The sequence below is a fragment of the Aulonocara sp. 'chitande type north' Nkhata Bay genome, linkage group LG19, assembly GCF_057382095.1.
Source record: "Aulonocara sp. 'chitande type north' Nkhata Bay isolate Kocher_YH1m ecotype deep benthic linkage group LG19, A_spYH_male_GT1.1, whole genome shotgun sequence".
Classification (NCBI taxonomy): Eukaryota; Metazoa; Chordata; class Actinopteri; order Cichliformes; family Cichlidae; genus Aulonocara; species Aulonocara sp. 'chitande type north' Nkhata Bay.
This window is the reverse complement of record NC_141362.1, coordinates 9474054-9496466: the sequence shown is the minus strand read 5'-3', so window position 1 is coordinate 9496466 and position 22413 is coordinate 9474054. Positions and strand designations below refer to the sequence as shown.

The window sequence follows — 22413 nt, the reverse complement described above, 5'->3', positions numbered from 1 at the left end:
AATGTGACAAAATGTGGAAAAGCTCAAGGGGGCCGAATACTTTGGCAAGCCACTGTACATATCAGAAATGGTCTCAGTGGCCTTCAAAAAGCCATTTTAAGGTAAGAAAACAGGGAGAGGCAGAGTTATTACAAATTACACAAGAACTGGACTGAAATTCAGTGGCAACAGATTTATGGAATGAATCAATATTGGATTTTTTAAAATTCAAATCATTGTCAGTGTGTATGCAGGAGGTTGGAGAGTGGTACAACAGTCAGCGTTGTACCATGTAAAACATGCTGGCGACTCTGTTATAGTTTGGGGCGGTATTTTAGTCAGTGGTGTTGGGGATCTTGCCAAAATTAATGGCATTTAATTACCACTGGATTTGGATCCACATACAATACTATCTTGAAAACATCCAACTGGCAACAATTTAATAAAAGCATACGATACAATAAAAACACAAGAGCATGAACCTCAGCATTACTGAAGCAGTGTGGGATCCTCTTGATAGAGAACAGAACAAAAGCAGCCAAAATCCAATGAAGAGCTTTGAATGCCCTTTAAGAAGCCCGGAGAAACATTTCTAAACACTCAAGCTCGTTAGAATTGCACAAACTCTGCTTTTGTCCTATTTTTCTAGAGGCTAAAGCTAAAGCGGAGAGAAAGCTTTCACTTGTTTTGCTACATGCAGGGCAATGAACTGCTGAAAGAGCTGCAGTTGCAATAATCCATTTTCTTGAGTGAGTTTGAAGTCCATTGTTGCACCTATACCTGCACTTTTATAGTTATATCTCAGCTAAATAAACTGTAGTTCTCACACTATTTTCACACCAAACTTAAGTTTGTCAAAGGATAATAAGAAAGTGAAAGCAGCAAACAGGTTTGTTAGAGTCATAAAAAATAAAACAGTTTTAGCACAGAAGAAGCAAAATCAAAGCAAGTCAAACTTAAATCTTGGCATATGCTTATTTTAAACCAGAAGGTGGAGCTAGTTGCTCACTCTCAGAGGCTTACTGCTTATTTAAGGTCCCGAGGGATGTGTTTAAAGATAAGGTCGCCCTTAGCGTGACAGTATCGTGTCATGAACATGTTTCTCTGTGTTAAAAACATTAAAAGTGATACAAATTACCGGAGGAATTTGAACATTTGTAACATTAACTAGTTTATAAGACACTTACTGCACTACAACAAAGGTTTTATAGTATAAATGTTTTAAAACTGCAGTAAGTGAAAGTACATTCCACAGATGATGCTTCATTGTAACTGCGCTCGCAGCTTTGAGTTGATATCTCTCAAAGTACGTGAGGAAAAAAAACGTTTCGTTGTCTTGGCACATTCATTTCCTGCAAATATATATTAACTTTTTTTCAGTTTTCCTTATTAAACTGCAACTACAGGAACTCCAGCTTTCTAATTTCACACATTACGATTAGTTTTCTCTCCACAGGGGGAATCATTACTCTGCCAGTGAAACACTATTCTATTGTCTTCCACTACTCTCAGGGGAACTTTGTCAAGTCTGGAGTCACAAATGTAATTTCTCTCAGCATGGGGTCGGAGGTCACACATTTATTTTAAAACCTGGAATAACAGTTTTTTGTTGTTGTTTTTGTATCCGCAGTCGAAATAAACTGTGAACACGAGACAAGAAAAAGACTGAAAATATCTGCTTGTTACAATCAGAAGAATGAGAAATGTGTGTATAAAGAACCTTGAAGCTGCAATGACACATTTCACATTATCATTAGAAAATGGATTTCCTTCTGTTGTTTCTTCCTCCTCATTTACACTATATATAACCCAGGGTTATGGGTGGAAATATTCAATAAGTCAAATCCAAGTCAAATGTACAGATCATTCATTCCAAGCAGAAAATATAAAATTACAGTTTTGGAAAGTCCAGCTGAGAAAGCAATTATTATTTTTCTTTTGCAGAAACATTTGCAGATGTTCGTGGGATCACTGTCCTGTTGCATGGCCTCACATTTGACTCCAGAAGATGAGATTCTTACTTTGTACTAATCACTGTATGATTTGTGTAGCATCAGTGGGTGGAGCCAGCCTGTGATGTCTTTCAGTACATTCCTTTTAGATGTTTCTGCAAATGTGGTGGCGCTCTTTGTCTGTTCATCGCTATTTAAAGTGTTCGTTTTGAACTACTGGACTGTGAATGAAAAAACAGGTCACAGCCAGGCAATCCCAGGAGAGACAAAGAGAGGCTGAAACACAGTTGTGTTCAATCAGCTGGAGCATGAAGAAATCCAGATGTGTTGTATGAAATTGAGACAGGTTATTATTATAATTAGACAATACTCCTCCTCACTTTGGGCCTAGAGAGCATGGTTTAGCATGAAAAATATCTATGAAAGCAAATTGGATGTTTCATTCCTTTGTAATCCTTTTAATCCTCTGTTAATGACTCACAAATAATCTAAAGTAGTGAAAATCACCTCCTTAAAAGCCTAACTGTTTGGTAACATGTAGGATTATAATTGTGAAAAATCTGGTATTTACTGTAAGAAATTTACTGTTTTATTGGACAAACCCTCCGTAGCAGGAGGAGGACACAGAAAGGCAAATAAAGCCACAGTATGAGCCCAAGGCAACATCACCAGCCCATCACAGTTGAATAGGGGGGCAGCATGTACATCTAAATAAAAGAGAAGGACTGTACTCTTGTCACAGCCCCTTGGCTGTTAAAAAAAAACAAACACAAAGTACAGCATCTTGCATGACAGGCATGTTGAAAAGAATGGCTATGTCAGACTTCAGTCATTGAGACTGAAAAATGAAGCTAAAGCGAATGAAGCTGCAAATGACAACTTACTGCTCCAGCATGTCAACAATGAAGGTTCAAAATATGTCATCAGAGACCAGAGGGTGAAATCACAGTGGCTCTGTCCATTTTACATGAAATATATGATTCCATGTAAAAAAAAAAAAAAAAAAAAAAAAATGGGGGCAATATACCCCCCACAAAAAAGCCCAAGAAGACAAAAATTCAAGTCATAACGTTAAAGGTTTCACAGAATTAACCTTTAAGGACCATTCCTGACTTCCTAAGCCTTGGAGATGATGAACCTGGGGTGAACCCTTGTGGCTCTGTGGAGCCATAATTAGACAACTGCAGGATTAGCCCCACATGGAAAAGAGCCAAGAAATCTGTGAACCAGGTTAATGACTACGGTTTCTTTTTTGTTCAAATACAGCTGCATCCTTCAGAGGGGACAAGGAAACAGGAAGGAGGCAGACGTGGCTTTTTGCTGAGAACTCCAACCTGATTATCCACTAAGTGGTTAGAGATTATGAATGCCTTAACCGTATGTGCTTCTGATCTGCATCCTGAAAAGCTCAGACATGCACTTACATCACCAGGGTCATAAGTTGGATCTCTGCTATAAAAGAGAGACATAAAGGCAAATTGTTACATAAACAAAAATGGTTATGCAGTTAGTTGGGGCAGAAAATGCCCCGGTGAAAAACTGATCCCCCTTAATAAAGCCACATGGACATTAAATCCTAGCCAAATCAACAATAGGAAAAAAAAGGAGCATAATGCGATCAGCAGATTTGTAAGCATTAGATAAATGTAATGTTGTAAAGGCCAAACTGTAGCCCTGCATGAAATGATTGGCTATGAGTCAGCGGACTAAAATCGTCATTACCTGGATCGTTAGGTTGAGTTCTGCTGACTGTAGGGAGCGCTGCAATCACAACTGAAATGTTTAATCAAACAAGCATGAAGGAATATAAAAGTAAATGTAAAAACTGTCAAATAAACTCTAATTTTCATGTTCTTCTTTTTTGTCCCTTTACAAACTGTTTTCTAAATTACTCCTGTTGGCCCAAATAATGAGCCATAAATCGTAGCTGTAATGAAAAAAATTGTTGTTGTTTTTTCATTTCTTAGGGTCTGGGGAGCATTACAGTGAACTTTACCACCCTGCTGCTTGTTTACTAAAATATAAATGTCCTGGGCAGTGTTTTTATTCTAGGATTAAATGAAAATCTGCTATTACCCTCAGAGATGTTGGAACTGCCTGCCAGATGTGATGCAACACTAGCCTCGTTTTAAAAGAGTTCTGTAAAGCCACTGATAAGGCTGATAAGGCTCTCTCTCCTTCTCTTTTTCAGATCGATAGATAGATCAAGGGTGTCAAACCTAAGGCCCGGGGGCCGGAACTGGTTCGGCAAATACTCCAATCCAGCCCAACTGGTTCAAAATATGATAGGGGGACTTTGGACTTTCAACTGTATTTTCATAGGTTTTGCAGCTTTTCCTACTAAAAAAGACCTGTCCAATCATATTCATATGAATTTAGTAATAAATAATTGGTTAAATGATAAAAAAAACATAGGTCAAAAAAAAAAAAAGGAAAAAGAAAAGAAGGAAAGCAAGCAAGAAACTTTCTGTGAATTAGAAAAGAAGTTTCTGGCCAGTAAGAAATCACATGTTTTTCTGTAATCATACACATTTATTACTTACAATTTCAATTCTTTATCATGTAGGAAAACTGTAATGAACAGTGCATCCTGTAACTATTCACAGCATTGTACTTGTTCCATATTTTGTCATGTCACAGCCTTTTTGTATTAAATTCATTTTTCACCTAAACATTCTATACACAGTACCCCATAATAACAAAGTGCAAAATGTTTACTTGAAATTCTCAAAAATGTATTAAAATTAAACTGACTAGAGTGATTGGACATGATTTGCAAAAGCACTCACATGTCTATATAAGGCACCATAGTTGACAATGCGTGTTAGAGCACAAGCCCAGCCATGAGGTCCAAGGAATGCTCTTTAGACCTCAGAGACAGGAATGCACTGAGAAACAGATCTGGGGGAAAACTTCTGCTGCACTGAGGATCCCAATAATGACCTCGTTGGCCTCCATGATCTGCAAATGGAAGACATTTACAACCACCTGGACTCTTACGTGGCAGCCTGGGCAACCTGAGGAATCAGGGTAGAATCAGGCTTCAATCAATCCACCAATCGGGCTTGTTTGGTATAGTGGCCAGTCCTCAATAAAAGGCATACGACAGCCAGCCACATGTTTGACAAAGGAACCCGCTTTGAATTTCTGCTAATAATGCCCTTTGTATGGATTGATAACATCTGAAGCGGGTGGGCAAAGGACACCTGAAAGCCTCTGAGACTACGGGAAACAAAATTCTCTGGGGTGATGAAACAAAGATTTATGTTTTTTTGCTTGAATGCCAAGTGTCACATCTGGAGTAAACCAGCCAGTGCTCATAACCTGGCATCACTACAGTGAAGCATGGTGAGGGCAGCATTATACTGGGGGGAAAAGTAATGCAGCAATGTACAGAGACATCCTATATGATAACGTGCTCCAGGACTTCAACGGGACATCAACCCCAAGCACACAGTCAAGATAACAAAAGAGTGGTTTGGGGAGCACTCTGTGAGCGCCCCGCCAGAGCCCAGACTTACATCTCATTTGTAACACTCAAGCATGAACAACATTTACTCTATGAAAAGGTCCCATATTTTACAATAATGATTACTTTGAGTGCATTAGATTAAGTAGTTTACATAGGTTTAAGCAGTAGTTAATTAGTAAAATCTTATAAAACATACACCCTTTAATTAACACAGGAGAAAAAAGAATTTACATAAAATGAGGGAATAATGCTGCACATATCTCTATCAAAACTGACTGACTGACAAAAAAGGTCTGTTATTTGGTTTAGTATCCTAGGATGTTGAAAACCCCTAAAAATAAAGTGAATATAAAACCAAATGACCCAGGGGCAGACATTAGGAGACATGGTCTACTGCCAATGAATAAATTATGTGCAAGAGCACAAGCATACTGAAGAGCTTTAGAGGCTCATTTTTTTTCCTCTTCAACCTGTAACCTTTCTTTTCACTCAGGCAGACTAAAATGTCAAATTTGCCGGGGCGTTGGAGCCACAGGCGGCCTCTGCTTTACTGGTAAACACACAGATGACTAAAAGCAGGTTTCTTTTCACAACCACTCAAAGGTTAGACTGTTGACGCAACTGATGTGGGTTAATGGTGGTGCTGGTGACCACCTGACTATCCACATCCATCTCTACTAAGCTGTAATAATCTGTCAAGAAATTCTAATTATTATTTAAATATAAAAAGCATATATATACATCCTTGCATTTGAGTTTTGAAACTGTTTTTATTGTGCCACATTTTTATTTATTTGTTCTTTATCTTTTGCATTTCTCTATTTAGTCTTATTTAGTTTTGGCACAAGGGTTTAAATTTTTGTGTTGGACAGCTGCAAGCCCAGACTGTCTTCTTTCCCTTCAGATGCTCATATGGCTCAGCATCAGTGGCAGATGGTAGGATGGTAGCAAAATGGGGAGAGAGAGGGAGCTCTGGCATCAGGCAGTACCAACTCTTGGTCTAAGAGCTTGAACTGATACAGCTCAGGTCCATGATACTCCTCCGCTACCATAATTACTGCTTCAGGGGATACTACAGGAGAAGAGCAGAGACCTCAAAAGATGTGACAGAAGTTCCGTCTGATTATTTCTCTGGCCTGACGATTGCTGAGTAATTTGTGCCTCTACATTTAGATCTCTTCTCATACCCCCTAATAGTCACCATTTCATTGAATAACCAGAAACTACTTTGTAGCCAAAAGGATTTACACCCTAATGAACTTGACCGACCCTCCGTTTTTAATCCATAGGGTTTAATGTGATGTTGGTCAAACATTTGCAGCTATAAAGGCTTCAGCTCTTTTGGAAAGGCTTTCCACAAGGCTAAGGAGCGTTTATGTTTGACCGTTCTTCCAGAAATGCATTTGTGAGGACAGAGACTGATATTGGATGAGAAGACGTGATTCACAGTCTCCACTATAATCCATTCTAAATGTGTTCTACAGCTCTCTCCACAACAGCACAGATACAGGTCGGTTCTTTGAAGCAGGTGTTTATTGCTCGAGTCTTTCTCTGATACTTCTGTACTACAAAACACATTAGGAACATCACACAGTTCTCAGCATGTATGCACATGAAATAAAGCACAAGACAATTGTACCCAAAAAATAGCAAAATGCTTCATTCCCGCTTGATTTGCAAAGAGGCCATTAAACTTTGTCTGACTGAAAATGTAAACCTTTAATACAACATAGCAGAGCTGACCTGCAGTCCATGAGGGAGTGTCACGGTCTGCGGAGACCGAGTGAAGGTGTGTGTGGACCCAGGCGTGGACACAGGCAAGGAGACGGAAATAACTTTAAACAAGGGCGAGCCTTTTATTATGGCTGAATAACAGAAAAGAAAGCAAGGCAGTAAGGACAGGGGCGAAACTTAAACTGGAACCTAAACTGGGGAAACTAAAAACTGTGACGACTATGAACAAGACTGTGCTAGAACATGAAAGAACTATGAAACACATACAAGAACAAGCAACATGAACATTACATGAAGGGTGGAACACAGACGACGCAACACTGACAAAGAGAAACACGGGACTTAAATACACTGAGGGATAACGGGGGGAATGAGACAGAAGGAGAGCACACCTGAGAGTAATCTGACAAGACCAAGAGGAAGCAAAACTTACAATTTTTTACTACTGATAGGACACAGACTTTCAAAGTAAAACAGGAAACAGAACAGAGGCAGACTTGACTAGGGGATACAGCTGACAGGGGAGACAGCGACCATGGAACAGAAACAGAAACCAAAAGACTAGAAAAGATAAACTGTGACAAAATCAAATTCAATAATGATACAAAACTCAAAACACTGCCAGTTCATTCTTGTGAGAAATATTAACCTACTTCTTAAAATTCCTTAATGGTGACAGAACTGTAACACATGAGTTTACAGTATATTCGTACAGCTTTTTGGGATGAGAGAAGAAAATGTCATTCCTGCATCGCTGTTCGCTGCATCGTTGTTTACAGATGCTTTGCCTAAGACTTTCTGCATGATCCTGAGATGATAGTATTAGGTAAGCACATGGTTTGCTGTTTTTTAAGACATAATGTAGTATTTGATGATGAGTCTAAATCTGACGTCGGTCATATGGTCTAGATGTCATGGTGCCTGGGTCATTAACCCAGTGCATTGAGTTTGTATGGGTTTATGATGTATTTCTGACATTTTAACCTGGTATTATTTCCCTGTGCGCCTTAGTTTAGTTATCCATGTCTCTAGCTCTTAGTTCTTTGTCTGATTTAGTTAGTTCCCTTTCATGTCCAGTCTGTCCCTGTCTCATCTGTGTCTATGTGTGTATGTTGTAGTGTTCGTGTTTGTCGCTTCTGTTTTGTTAGTCTCAGTCTCGTCTGCATTAAGCTCAATTTTGCTTCGTCTTTCTTGTCAAGCCTAATTTGTTCCTTCTGTGTTCCCCAGCTGTTTCCACTCTTATCACCCTACAGTGTATATATGTCTCAGTCTCCTATTGTCCATTGTCGTGATCTCCCTCTGTGTCTCCTGTTGGTTTGGAAGTTTCTGCTTTATTTTCTTGGTTAGTGTTTCCAACAATCTTCTCAGTACAGTCTTTGTATTTCAGTTCTTTGTGTTTTAAGGTTAGTCTTGTCTCAGAGTCCTGCACCTTGGGTCCTCACTCTGCTTGCCTCACACAACTTACTATGACACTAGAATTAATTTCCATCAAGAACAATTAAGCTATCTATAAATAAATCAGTGGCCTGTAACACTTAGCCCCATTTTGAGACGTGGTTTCACCCTTTGGTTTACTTCACCATTTAAAAGCTGATTACTCATAATGCATCTTCAATGAAGAAGGTAAGAAAAGTGTTGTCGTGACCACTGGTGGTTGACCAGGTTTTGTAAAGAAAATAAAAAGATCCATTAGCTGTTTGCCCACCTGCTCCTAAACAAGACAAACCTGTGGTTAGTCATCTATGCCAAACAGTTCCAGAGGAAACCATTTAGGACGAGTAAAATGGAAATTTTTGGTTAATGCACTTTAGAAGAAGTGGCAAATGCTAAGAAATAGCTGCTCTAACCAACTTATTTTTTTATAGAGGGGCTTTTTATCTTCAGTTTATACTCAAAAGATAAGAGAGGAAGCTCAATACAAGTGTCTTCTTCAGGAGGTGTCCTTTATGTTCCCAGCTGGAGGGCTGGAACCATGCCTTTTCTGTACTGGAGGATTTAATCTGTATCTTCACCTTACTCAAGGCTTTCATTTACGAAATACCAAAGCCTGGTATCCAAGGTTGGCAGACCTGTACAGCCATTTCCAAGACTTCCATTTTTATTTTTTTTTAAATGCACAAAATATGATGGCATGTTATTGTGTCTGCAGCGTTTCTCTGATTGAACTCATTTAGAAGCAGCTGTTGGATAAAAATGGGACACTTTCAGAGAAAAATGTCTAACATTCTGCTTATGCTGTGAGTCTGCAGCAGGAAGCGGCAGATGAGTGGGAAACAAGAGGAGGAAGGCTTTGCCCTTTAAAGAAATAAACAGGACAAACAGAACTTAATGATAGATCTATGGTCGCCATGGTGTCGTGGCGCTCATAGCAGGTAGTTAATTGGTGGCTGTTCTGTGTTGGCTGGGAGCTCGTGTCTTGGCTGTGGAAGCAGAGTTGGACAAAGCTCAGAAGGACACTGCACAGCTGGAAGACAGGAATATCCATCTGCTTTCTGATCTCAGGCAGAAAGTGAAAATCAGCTTGTGGACTCTTTAATGAATTTATCTCATTAAAATGTGTTCAGACAACAAATTAAAAATACAATCATATCATTATACAAGGCTGTACACATATTTTTTCTCCAAACAATAAGGATAGAGGAGAAATGCAAACAAAGTATATTCTAGCCCGGAACAAACCATCAAAGGTATGTAAAGAATTTGCTTCAAACTGATTCCTAAACCCACCTAAACTGAGAATGAGTGGGTTTTACTTCAAAGGTAAAACTTCCCAGTTAACCTTGATGTTACATCAGGTATATAGAAGCTACTTCCAGATCCTCCTTTACTCACAAAGGGTTGCCATTGCTGGTAGCGCTGCATATTTGATTTAGCAGGTTATCTTGACCTTCCTGATACAAGCACACAGGGATTTATATCTCCTCCTGATCTCTATCCAGGGACCTTTTGCATGTGTAAACCACTACAATATGGAGCCAAATGTTCAAGTCAATTGACTATGGAGCCACTGCAGTAGTGACAGAAACCAAAGCCTGCGAAGAATCGCTATGAGACACGCTCAAAAGAAGCGAAGGATTCATCTAAGAGAAAAAAAGATGCAAGGTAATGTGTGTTTTAATCCAATGACTCTTATAAAACTGTAGATTTGTGTTAGCTATTAGCCATTTACAGTTAGCTTGTTGCTTTGCTGGTGGTCCGTCATGTTATTGTGTTTTATGAGGCATTTTTTGAGCTTTTGCAGTTTTTTTATTTTTCTGTTCTATTGTTATTAAACTTCCACTGTGTTTTGTGTGCTGTTGAAGCATTTGTCTATTTGCTAGCATTTCCAAAGTTGCAGTGCACTTGATGTCTCAGGGTCACCTGTTACAAATGGAGACTTTTCACCCAGGAAGCCATTCCCTGGGCATAACAGCAAAGGGAAATCTACACCTTGTTGTGTGTCTTTCCAAAGTGGAAATGCTCCATCAGAAACAAAGATGTTAAGCTAGGTTCCTTGGTAGTTAGAAGAAGCTCATGGTATGGAAGATGAGCAAGCAATTGTACTGAGGTTGACTGAAAGGCTAAAAGCTGAATTGCTATTCTGGATTTGACCATCATTACCAGGAGAACTAAAGTGAAAAAGTCCTTGTTAATGTAGAATCACTGTGGAAACCAGAGTATAGGAGCTTTGAGAACAATATGTGTACTATCCATGGACTATCCTACAGTCGCCTTGAGAGGTCAAAACACCAGTCATTAGGAAATTTGTATTGTGTACTTTCTACATCCTTTGTGTTTTATTCAACTTCTCTTGTGTTTTGTGTGCTTTTGCACTGTTTTTTTCTTTTTTATTTGCTGGTGTTTTCTTAGGTGGCAGAGCATTTGAGCTCTCAGATAATGAAAAAAAAGTAAAGCAAAAAGCATAAATACAATAAAATGACAGTTTTTTAAATAATTAAATATGACAAATTTTCTTTGAGACACATAACATTGTTGAACATTTCATCATCTTGTTACCAAGAGGATTTTTACGGATGTGTCTGTTTGTGACAGGCACCCTAATCACACTTGACACAACAATTATGAAACTGACACTTGCCAGAGACAGATGGACAGGTGCTCTGCAGCTGAGACTGTAGTTGCTGTCTAACCGTGAAATTCTGCCACAGATCTTAGCCAACAGGTCATCAGAGCGGGGCCTCAAGTAACGCTCGCTCATGACAGTCATGTCGACACAGTTGCTGCAGAAACATCGTGTGCCTCTGGATGATACTATAAAGCCACACACAGCAGTGCTTCCAGCATAACTGGAACTTTCACAACAGGTGCCAGGCAGCAACTCTGTAAACAAATTTCTGGACATGATCCTGTACAAAAGGAAAATTAGACTTCAGTCATTTAGATGCATTTTGCCAAGATGCTGCTAAACAGTGTGCACATTCAAAACACATCACATCAGGTCTAGTTTGGTATTTTTGGAATTAATGTACATTTCAAATGTCACTAAAGCTACATTACCTTAAGAATATTTAGCAAAGTAGCAAGCAACACTTTATTATTACTTTATTATTATGTCAATTAATCCTTCTTTTATAAAACTCATTCAGTCTCTTATATACAAATTCTTATTTTTTACTTTTTGTAATTTGTCAGAAGTTTCAATAAATACTACACTTTAAAACAAATGTATTTCAATTATTTCATAGTTCAGGCTTTAAAGCAGGGGTGGGCAACTCCAGGCCTCGAGAGCCGGTGTCCCTGCAGGTTTTAGATGTGTCCTTGAACCAACACAGCTGATTTAAATGGCTAAATTAGCTCCTCAACATGTCCTGAAGTTCACCAGAGGCCTGGTAAAGAACTAATCATGTGATTCAGGTGTGTTGACCCAAGGTGAGCTCTAAAACCTGCAGGACACCGGCCCTCGAGACCTGGAATTGCCCACCCCTGCTTTAAAGGGATATTCCAACTTGTTATACTAAGAAAATAGTCTGTTTTGTGTTAGACTGCTCCCTCTTACTATTGCTTCTCTGTGCAGTGTTCACCTGCTGCATCACTGAGTGTGCTTGGTCCTCTGTATCAGCCCATCATAGCAGCTGTTGCAAGCCAATAGCACAAAAACAATAACATTTTTTTCCTGAGATGTCCTGCATAACCATGCTTTCTCACAGCATCACAACTCTGAAGCATGATGCTAAAAAAACATTTAGTGGAGCGAATAATTTTCCCCCCACTGGGGATATAAAAATAATTCAGCAGAGGCAAAGATATCTAGATCAGAGGGCAGGAAAAAGGTTTGATGTTGGTTTGTTTAGTCTCATCTTGAGTGGGCACTCCACTCAGGTTATCCTGTTCTAGGTGTTCAAACAAGCAGCAACTGATGGTGTCTGCAGTTAAGACCTAGCAGAGCATCTCAAGATACTGTGTTACTTTGTCCAGTTATTTTTTAACATCTGAAAATGGGGCACTATGTATCAATTCCAAATGCAATACTGTGGTTAAACCCCTTAAATAAAAGCACAAAGTCTGCCCTTCAATCCCATCTTGAATAATATAAAATCATTGAAGATGGGATTGAAGTGCAGAGGCAAAATGACAAATAATGCACCCAATTGTATTTTAAACTGGGTTGAAAATAATTGTTAATGACACTAATGACACTGTCTGTGTCATTGCTGTTTACTCCCAGATTGTTACGTTTGCTGTTCAAGCCTATAATTTTCAACCAAATAGAATTGGACATATGAATAGCGTATCAGGCACGGGTGCTGACATCCATGCTTTCCTGTGACAGATTGGCTAGTTCACTGAGCCACAGGGAAAAAATAAAACATGCACAATGGCCCCGGAGCTGCAGGTGAATTATTCATCCTATGCATGTGTCACACTTGTCAGTACTTTTACAATATTTTCAGGCCACTTATGCAAAAGGTTGCAAATTAGAACAAAAGAATTAAATAGGTCCATAGTGACCGATGTCAGGAATCGTATTTCAGAGGTTAAAAAAAATCTGATAATAATCAACCTACCAATATTTATTTAGTCACCTTTTAGATGTAAACACATAACCTGTAAATGACTTATTAAAGCAGGATTCAAGAAGTGTAATGACTATGTGTGGTAGTTTCTTTGTGATAACCAAGAATCAGAGCTGCAAAAATGGAGTAGAAATCAGTGTGAAAAAGTGTTTCTGATTTCCTGGGTTTTTTTTGTATGTTTGTCACACTAGAATGTTTCAAATGATCAAACAAATTTAAATAACACAAGTAAACATAAAATGCAGTTTCTACATGTAGATGTTTATTATCAAGGGGGAAAATACATGGCCCTGTGTGAAAAAGTGATTGTCCCTAAACCTAATAACATGTTGGTCCACACTTAGCTGCAACAACTGCAATCAAGCTTTTGTGATAACTGGCAATGAAGTTTTTTCAACTGTGTGGAGGAATTTTGTCACCCTCATCTTTGCAGAATTGTTGTAATTCATCCACATCGGAGAGTACTGCTGTATTGAGGTCATGCCACAGCATCTCAATCAGATTCAGGTCAGGAGCCTTTGACTAAGCCACTCCAAAGTCTTCATTTTGTTTTTCTTAAGCCATTCAGAGGTGGACTTGCTCGTATGTTTTGGATCATTGTCCTGCTGCAGAACCCAAGTGTGCTTTAGCTTGAGGCCGCGCAAATTCTCCTTCATGTTTTAGTAGATGCAGAATTCATGGTTCCATGTGCCACAGCAAGTCTATCAGGTCCTGAGGCAGTAAAACAAACAAAGAGTATCACACTACCACCATCATATTTTACTGTTAGTATGATGCTCCTTTCCTAAAATGCTGTGGTACTTTCAAACACACCTTACAAAAAGTTCAACTTTAACAGGCTCATCAAAACACAAAATGAGGGAACATATTTTGTAAGAATGGTGCTTCGTTCCCACTGTAGAGTTCCAGAGACTTGGAGTATCACTACCAAAGTACACTGAACCTGTTCTGGTATGTAGTGCCAGAAGACCTTACAGAGATGCTTCATGTTGGCTTTCCTTTCATTTAAAATGTGCTTGTTTGATTTTTTTCCCCTTTTAGAATAAATGTAAAAAAAAAAAAAAAAGAGTTGGGTATAATTTTGACATATATTTATTTATGTGATCAGCCATTTTTAGCTACTTTACACTCAAACGGGGGATTATTGCATTTTTTCTTTATCACTTTGTTGATTCATAAAGATGAAAAAAGGGTCATTGAGTGTCCAGCTTATGCACTACTACTTTCTAAAAGTGAATGCTGCTTTCAGTGAAATATCATTATTCACTTGACCCAAATTATGCAGCTGGATTAGTTGTGAATTTAATATGGAGGAATGATCTATTTGTACAGAGCATGGCATGTCAAAACCTTTTGAATTAAATGGAGCGATTTGATGGTCGAATTGTATTTTATCAGTGATTAAGGTCGGGTGGGTGTTTCAGGGGGAAAAACGAAACAGAGCGATTCGTATTTGAGAAGGTTTTAATATCGATGATATGCATCACATGTACACAATCACAATTTGAATGTTCTGAGTATTTACACTGGCTTCATGTCTGTACAAATATCTGCTACATATTACAGTTTTTCTCAAATGCTAAAACACATTTCACAAACGTTACCACCAGGTCCCCCAATGTCCAAACACAACACCCTTCTCTAAAGCTACATAAACACAACCACACCTTCCCACTGCAAAACTCAAACTCCCACACCAAGAGAGCAGCTCGAAGCTGTCAAAACTATAAACACTATACACAGCATTACACACTACAGCAAAACAATTGAAAACACAATGCTCAATTTGTGAGAAGGTTCTTTGTTTCATAACTGCCAATGCATATTTTAGAAACTATACAGTAACGGATCGTCGTAGATCTCTGCAGAGGATTAGGCATTTAGATTTGTGAGTTTCATATGAGTAGTATAAATCTATAGAAAATCCTGCATGTACGTACACTACTGTAACACAACTCAATGCAAAAACAGAATCTATTGCACACAACAGTAATCTTGAAAACATGAACAGGGTGTGAAGTTTTTTTATTTACGTTACAGTTTTTCTCAAATGTTAAAACACAAAAGCCAATCCTGTAACCCAAATGACCAGTAGTCTAAACACATTTACTAAATGTAGCCACCATATTCCAGTACTATAAACACATGTCACATGAAGACACAATTCACAAAACACAACCCTCTGTACTCATAAATCTAAACACATTTTTCCTTGCTAAAACACATGTTGCAAAACAACTCTGCTCATATCCTCAAATGAAAGCCCATGTGATGCAAAATGCTTGCCACAGTCACCAATCTTTGAACACAGGGAACACACCTGGCGTCATTCACTACACACAATGACTCAAAATTGAAGACACTTGTTGCTAATGCTGTACCCACATGTAAAAGCAAGTTCAGAGTGCACAGTATGCTGAAGGTTCCAAACAAACACAATGGATGAAGGCAGAGTCAGGGGAAGAGGAATTTGATGCAGAGGAGGGAGAAGAGCTGGCCCTGGAAGAAGAGGAGCAGGCCAATGAGGAAGAGGAGTTCAAATGAGAGGAGGAAGAGGAGCAACCAACGAGGAAGAGGAGAAGGCCAACATGGGAGAGGAGAAGGTCCAGGAGGGAGAGCAAGACAACCTCGCACCATCATTACGGACGAGATGCGAGCAACAGCTCAGCGACATGATGCCGCACAGTGATTGTGGTGTGTGTGGTGTGAATAACGTAAATAAAAAAACTTCACACCCTGTTCATGTTTTCAAGATTACTGTTGTGTGCAATAGATTCTGTTTTTGCATTGAGTTGTGTTACAGTAGTGTACGTACATGCAGGATTTTCTATAGATTTATACTACTCATATGAAACTCACAAATCTAAATGCCTAATCCTCTGCAGAGATCTACGACGATCCGTTACTGTATAGTTTCTAAAATATGCATTGGCAGTTATGAAACAAAGAACCTTCTCACAAATTGAGCATTGTGTTTTCAATTGTTTTGCTGTAGTGTGTAATGCTGTGTATAGTGTTTACAGTTTTGACAGCTTCGAGCTGCTCTCTTGGTGTGGGAGTTTGAGTTTTGCAGTGGGAAGGTGTGGTTGTGTTTATGTAGCTTTAGAGAAGGGTGTTGTGTTTGGACATTGGGGGACCTGGTGGTAACGTTTGTGAAATGTGTTTTAGCATTTGAGAAAAACTGTATTCACACCACACACACACCACAATCACTGTGCGGCATCATGTCGCTGAGCCGTTGCTCGCATCTCGTCCGTAATGATGGTGCGAGGTTGTCTTGCTCTCCCTCCTGGACCTTCTCCTCTCCCATGTTGGCCTTCTCCTCTTCCTCATTGGCCTGCTCCTCTTCTTCCAGGGCCAGCTCTTCTCCCTCCTCTGCATCAGATTCCTCTTCCCCTGACTCTGCCTTCATCCATTGTGTTTGTTTGGAATCTTCAGCATACTGTGCACTCTGAACTTGCTTTTACATGTGGGTACAGCATTAGCAACAAGTGTCTTCAATTTTGAGTCATTGTGTGTAGTGAATGACGCCAGGTGTGTTCCCTGTGTTCAAAGATTGGTGACTGTGGCAAGCATTTTGCATCACATGGGCTTTCATTTGAGGATATGAGCAGAGTTGTTTTGCAACATGTGTTTTAGCAAGGAAAAATGTGTTTAGATTTATGAGTACAGAGGGTTGTGTTTTGTGAATTGTGTCTTCATGTGACATGTGTTTATGGTACTGGAATATGGTGGCTACATTTAGTAAATGTGTTTAGACTACTGGTCATTTGGGTTACAGGATTGGCTTTTGTGTTTTAACATTTGAGAAAAACTGTAAACATGTCCTAAGTGACAGCGTATCAAAACTGCGGGCAAATAAAATAAATATTCAGATCAAAAGAACAGAAATATGCGTAACACCGAAACATACTGTTTGAGTTTATTTTACATCTAGTCAAGCTTACGATAGCAAACAGGCCACTACAGACTTTCAGCCAGGGTCTGCGTTGTGGGTCAAAAAACTAGCAACCAGTCCAGAACAAGCAGAAATATTCTGCTAAAAGGAAAAAAAAGATACTTCTGATTACAACATTTTCTCTTCTCTCTCCCATGGAACCGGGTCCTGGTCCTCTTCCACGTGTGTGTTTCTGCGCCCTGTCCAAAAGTGCTCCACATCTGGGAACGTCTTCTCGTTCCCTGGCGAGATCGCGTTGGTGACGGCGTTTTCCCCGACCTCTGCTCCGTTCCCCTCCGTTTTTGGACATTTTTTTCGGGGCACGCGCTTCTTGCTTCTGCAGGTCCCGATGAACCAGATGCTGATCAGTCCCTGACGCACATCGTCGTACATGGTCATCAAGATGACCGGGGACAAAGAGCTGCATGCGTAAAGGAGGACTTGCGCGAACATCATTAAACCCACGGGAGGCCTGGAGTAGCCGAGTCTGATCCAGGTGAATGTCCCCCACTCCGGCAGCAGCATGAGCCCGAGGGCGCCGCTCAGACACAACAAAACCAGGATAACTTTGCTCTGGTGCTGCGGTCTCGGTGCGTGGTTCACCGCAGTGTGCAGCGTTTTAGTGTAGTAGGCCACTGTGTAGATGACTGGCACAACAAAGGTTGCAGTCGGATAAATTTTGTAGAACAAACTCATGAAGTCAGACGCGCACGCTGGCATTTCGGAGACGCAAATATTGTCGCGGCCATACGGCAGCATGGAGGCAAACAGCATCTGAGGGATGGGAAACATCATGGACACTATCCAAATGAACGCCAGGGCTCCGTGAATCCACGTCGGGTTGTGCAGACCCCCCGTGGCGTTGCTGGGAATCAAAGTGTGTTTGGCTCTGGTGGTGAATGCGAGGATTAAAGTTTTTGCAACCACACACGAGTGCTGGAACCAGTCTGTGGTGCTGCACACAAAACTCCCCAAGGTCCAGGTCTGCTTATAGTAGGTGATGGCGCGCACGGGCGCGCACAATAACAGGATCACCAAATCCGTAGAAGCTAAAGAAGCGAGAAGTGCTTTTACCTCAGAGCCCTTTCCGTTCCTGAAGTCACGGATGAAAATGAGCAAAACGAGCAAATTCCCAACCGCTCCGGACACGCAGACACCGATCAAGAGGACAGGCATGGCTGTCCGGGTGTTCTCGCCTTGAAGAAGTTGGACTCCTCCAATGAAATCAAAAAAGGAGACATTTGATGGTCTTTCAGTATTCATCTCTCCCACCGTGACTTGAAAGTTTGCCTTCGTTAAAGTAACAAAACGTATTCAGCAAACTGTCCCGCAGACGCAAATCCTGGAAGCAGAGCAGTCGGAGGAGCTGTCCGGGGCAACGCAGTGCTGAAGCGCTTCTGACGGGGTCGTGAGCGCATCAGCGAGTGGGTGAGCGGGCAGGCAGGTAGGCTATTTCAAATGCTTCCATTTGGTATCGTCAAGCACTCACGTCACTTTAACAGTGTCGCTCCAGGCTGCAGCCAACCCAAAATGTGAGCGCAGCGGGACATGGTTTACATCCACAACCTCACAAACGTAGTCATGCAAGAGTAATCGTGCCATAATAAGCCTGCGCTACCGTAAATCCACCAATATATGCCTCAAATTTTCGAATTTTGCCAAGTGATATAAATATAGTTCAGTTTTAGGGGAGGGAAACTTGGGTCAACGTGGGGACCAAATTCGCAATTTTAGGACTTTAAAATTATATATAGTGTCACATTTTAATGTTATAGTTTATTTAGTGTAAAGGTAAGATTACAATAATAATAAAAATAAGTAAAAGCAAGATTGTGTGACTTTTGACATCAAATCACATAGTGAAGGCAGGGCTAAGGCATCTGTGAACCGTTGCTCATAGTGACCAAAAATGCCAACTTTAAAATTGTAAATTCTTCTTCCACTAATGCATTTATAATGTATGAACCCTATCTATCTATCTATCTATCTATCTATCTATCTATCTATCTATCTATCTATCTATCTAAGAAGTATTTAAGAAAAACAGCATGAAATCAAAGAAAGAAAGTTTTTACATTCTGACATCCCATCACAACAGCTTGGAGGCAAACAGCATCTGAGAGATGGGAAACATCATGGACACTATCCAAATGAACGCCAGGGCTCTGTGAATCCACCAACCCATCTTGGTTCATGGTGATTCATGATGGTAGCAGAGTTCACTGTCTAACATAACAGCCCAAAAGCTCTTGTGCGGATCCAACTGAGTTTTGGCTCATATTGTTCTCATACCCATCAAATACCCACTTCACTGTCGTCCCTCACAGCATAATAAATCCACCTTTAGGTAAAAGATTTTGCCAACCTAAAAGATGGCTAGTTTTATTGTCATCACACTGTTCAAACTTTAAAATATCAATAATTGTCTAAATCTCTGCGGTGTAGCTGGCACATCATGGAAAGTCCATCTGCATTATTGTCACTTTAGATCTGTTTAGTTCACATAAACGCAGCGTTCTCCAATCAGCTGTTTCTACATGCAAAGTCCATAACATCAACTTTTAACACAGTAGAGTTTGAACATTTGTACATTTGCTTGGTGAATCATTTGAAAGTAAGAATCCAGTAAGAATCTCTTATTTAATTAGCTGTTCCTGAAACCAATCACATGTCACTCTTTCTAACTTAAATCCCTCCTTATAACTGAGCAGTTTTATTGATGTCCTTAGTTATGCTAAAAACTCCTATCAGTGACTGTGTGACATTTACTGTATTTAATGATCATCATGGCCCATACGCTTGCCTAACTCATTAGATAAGGTTAGTGTCAGGCCCACTTATAGTCTAGCCTGTGATATTTAAGCATCCCTAAAAGAAAGGGTAAACATCACACCTGATTTATTTTTTTGTAACCCATTCAAGTGTTAATAAATCATTCAAGAAGTATTAATAAGTTATTAAGTAGCAGTCTACTGTATATATAGATAAAAACACAACCGCCTTTAAAGCAAATAGAGTCAAATATATTATGTCCTGTTTAACCAGAGGCACCCATGTGGTGGTTCAATGATCCAACTATGAATGGAAGTGTAGCATTGAACTCATTATTCAGTGATGTTATCATTCTAATACGGTGAACTTCATGCACAAGTGCACTCGGCACACTGCGCCACAGAGTGAGGTCTGTTTACTTGACTTGAAGAGCATCCGGTTGGTGGAGAGAAGGGAGAGGGTGTTGGAGGTGTTGGAGGGGAGGAGCGGGGGGTGAATGTGTAGAGGTGAGGGTGCCCACTCAAATGCTGTCACCTCCTCTGAGAGGACCGGTTGCTAGGAGACCGGCACCACCATCACAGTATGGGGTTAGGAAGATGTAAGGCATCACGAAGTAGTGCGAGATGGATAGAGAGGCTTTAAAGCCACTCTGGAGCTTCAGATCTAATGAATGAATAGGTACAGCGGTGTAATTGCAGTGGGGGAAAAGGCTCCTGTGGTATTTAAAGGGATTATATAATAGCATGAGCAGTGGTGCAGCCCTCAAGGTGTGCAGTAATCAGGGATAATTGATATGTTATGGTGTGTGCAAGGCTGTGAATGCAAACAGATTTCAGCGCCCACTTGTTTCACCTCTGACAAACTGGAGCGGAACCACAGATAGTAGCACTGAGAAAAATAAATAGCAACAGTAACAATAAAATGGGAAAATAATACAGTTAGCACGCCAATGTTTGCAGTGGATATGACCTCAATTTTATTTCATATGCATGCTAAAATGAGCAACTTTGCACAAGTTTGTCAGAGGTTGACGGGAAAGTCAGCAGTTTTGAAGTTTCATTGTATTTGTTCATAAAGTGAGGAAGTACAGAATGTATTCAAAGGCAGAGAAAAAGTGGAATAAGTAGAAAGATAACAAAAGCAGACAAGAGTACTTTGAGGCTTGGTGCACGAGAGAGGTGGAAAAGGGAACGGTAAAGACATGAAGCTGGACACTAAGTTAAAAAGACTTGTGCTGATCGGCTGAAGAGAGATTGAGCTGGAGATGTGCAGCAGGTTACGGTGATTAAGAACAGAGCCTGTAATTTACTAACAAGTGAAGAGAGTGCAGGGAACATAGATGGAGTATTTTGAGGAGCTGATGAATGAAGAAAGTAAGAGGATGAATGGAGGACAGTTAGTGAATCATGAAGGTCAGGAGGATGTGAGAGCGTCTACAAAGAGTGGAAAGACAGCTGGTCAGGATGCCATAGGGAGATGTCCATGAGAGAGGGTAGTAGACTTTTTGACCAGATTGTTTAACAGGATACCTGAGGAATGGAGACGAAGTGTACTGTTACTGATTTTCAACAAAGCTGATGTGCAGAGTTGTAGTACAGAGTGATAAAGTTTGATGAGCCATGCAATGAAGATATGGCAGGATTGACGCTGGCTTCATGCTGAGAAAGTGCACTTGAGATGGGATGCTTGCTTTGAAAGAGTTGATGGAGGAGTAAGTAGAAAGAATATATGGAACGAGTTGCACTGTGTCTTTGTGTATCTATAAAAAATATATGATAGTGGTGCTGTACGAGGAAGTCAGGAGAGGCAGAGAAGCATGTGAGGTTGTTGCAGGAGGACAGTGGTTGACTCACATCAGGGTTGAACTTATGACCTTCTTTCTGTGAGGCAACAGTACTACCAACTGCACCACCGTACATAGCAAACAACTGCATTTACTTACATGGAAGTCAGCTCAAGTGTTATTATCAGCTGGATTATTGTCTGACTATCTCACTCCTGTCTGACTAGGCACTCACTTCTTTCATGGGTCTGCCATCAAAGGCACAAAGCCTGTCCCACGGTACACTTTGAATACATCTGTTTACGTGATAAAGAAGTGAATGCAGAAATACTAAGTAAAGAAGAAGAAAAGAAGTAAATCCATTTATAAATTATGAAATCATAATTCATCATCTTAATGAAACTAAAAATTAAATAGCAAAGTCTGAAGTATTAATCTGTGTCCTACTTTTATAATGACTTAATGCCCCTTTCTCTTATTATTTTTGATGCATTTAGTCCCATAGTCATTTATGTCGTTTATTTTGGCAGTGTTGGTCCTCCAAAATTAAAAAAGGTGATGAATGTAAACATTGTAGCCTCTGGACCTTGGGCTCTAATTATGATCACTTTGAGCCAATAGTATTACTCTGACTGACTATAGACTCAGACAATGGCAAAAATAAGTCATCATTGCTGTTGTTCGTTTAGAATATTAATTACATTTTTTCTTTCTTTCTGTTTTTCTGCTGAGGTCATAAAATAGGATACAATTTTATCCTATTTTATGGA

General features: G+C 39.9%; 1 protein-coding gene across 1 annotated transcript; it reads right to left on the bottom strand.

Moving 5' to 3' along the window:
• Positions 1-16543: 16543 nt before the first annotated feature.
• On the bottom strand, positions 16544-18597 carry LOC147306460 (G protein-coupled receptor 151). Its single transcript, XM_086274897.1, has one exon. The coding sequence runs from the start codon at positions 18349-18351 to the stop codon at positions 17218-17220; it is 1134 nt and encodes a 377-aa protein (XP_086131023.1). The 5' UTR covers positions 18352-18597; the 3' UTR covers positions 16544-17217.
• Between the last annotated feature and the right edge of the window lie 3816 nt (positions 18598-22413).

Bases quoted from the DNA above. Each gene is read 5' to 3' on its own strand.
- LOC147306460 (XM_086274897.1), bottom strand. From the start codon at position 18,351: ATGAATACTGAAAGACCATCAAATGTCTCCTTTTTTGATTTCATTGGA.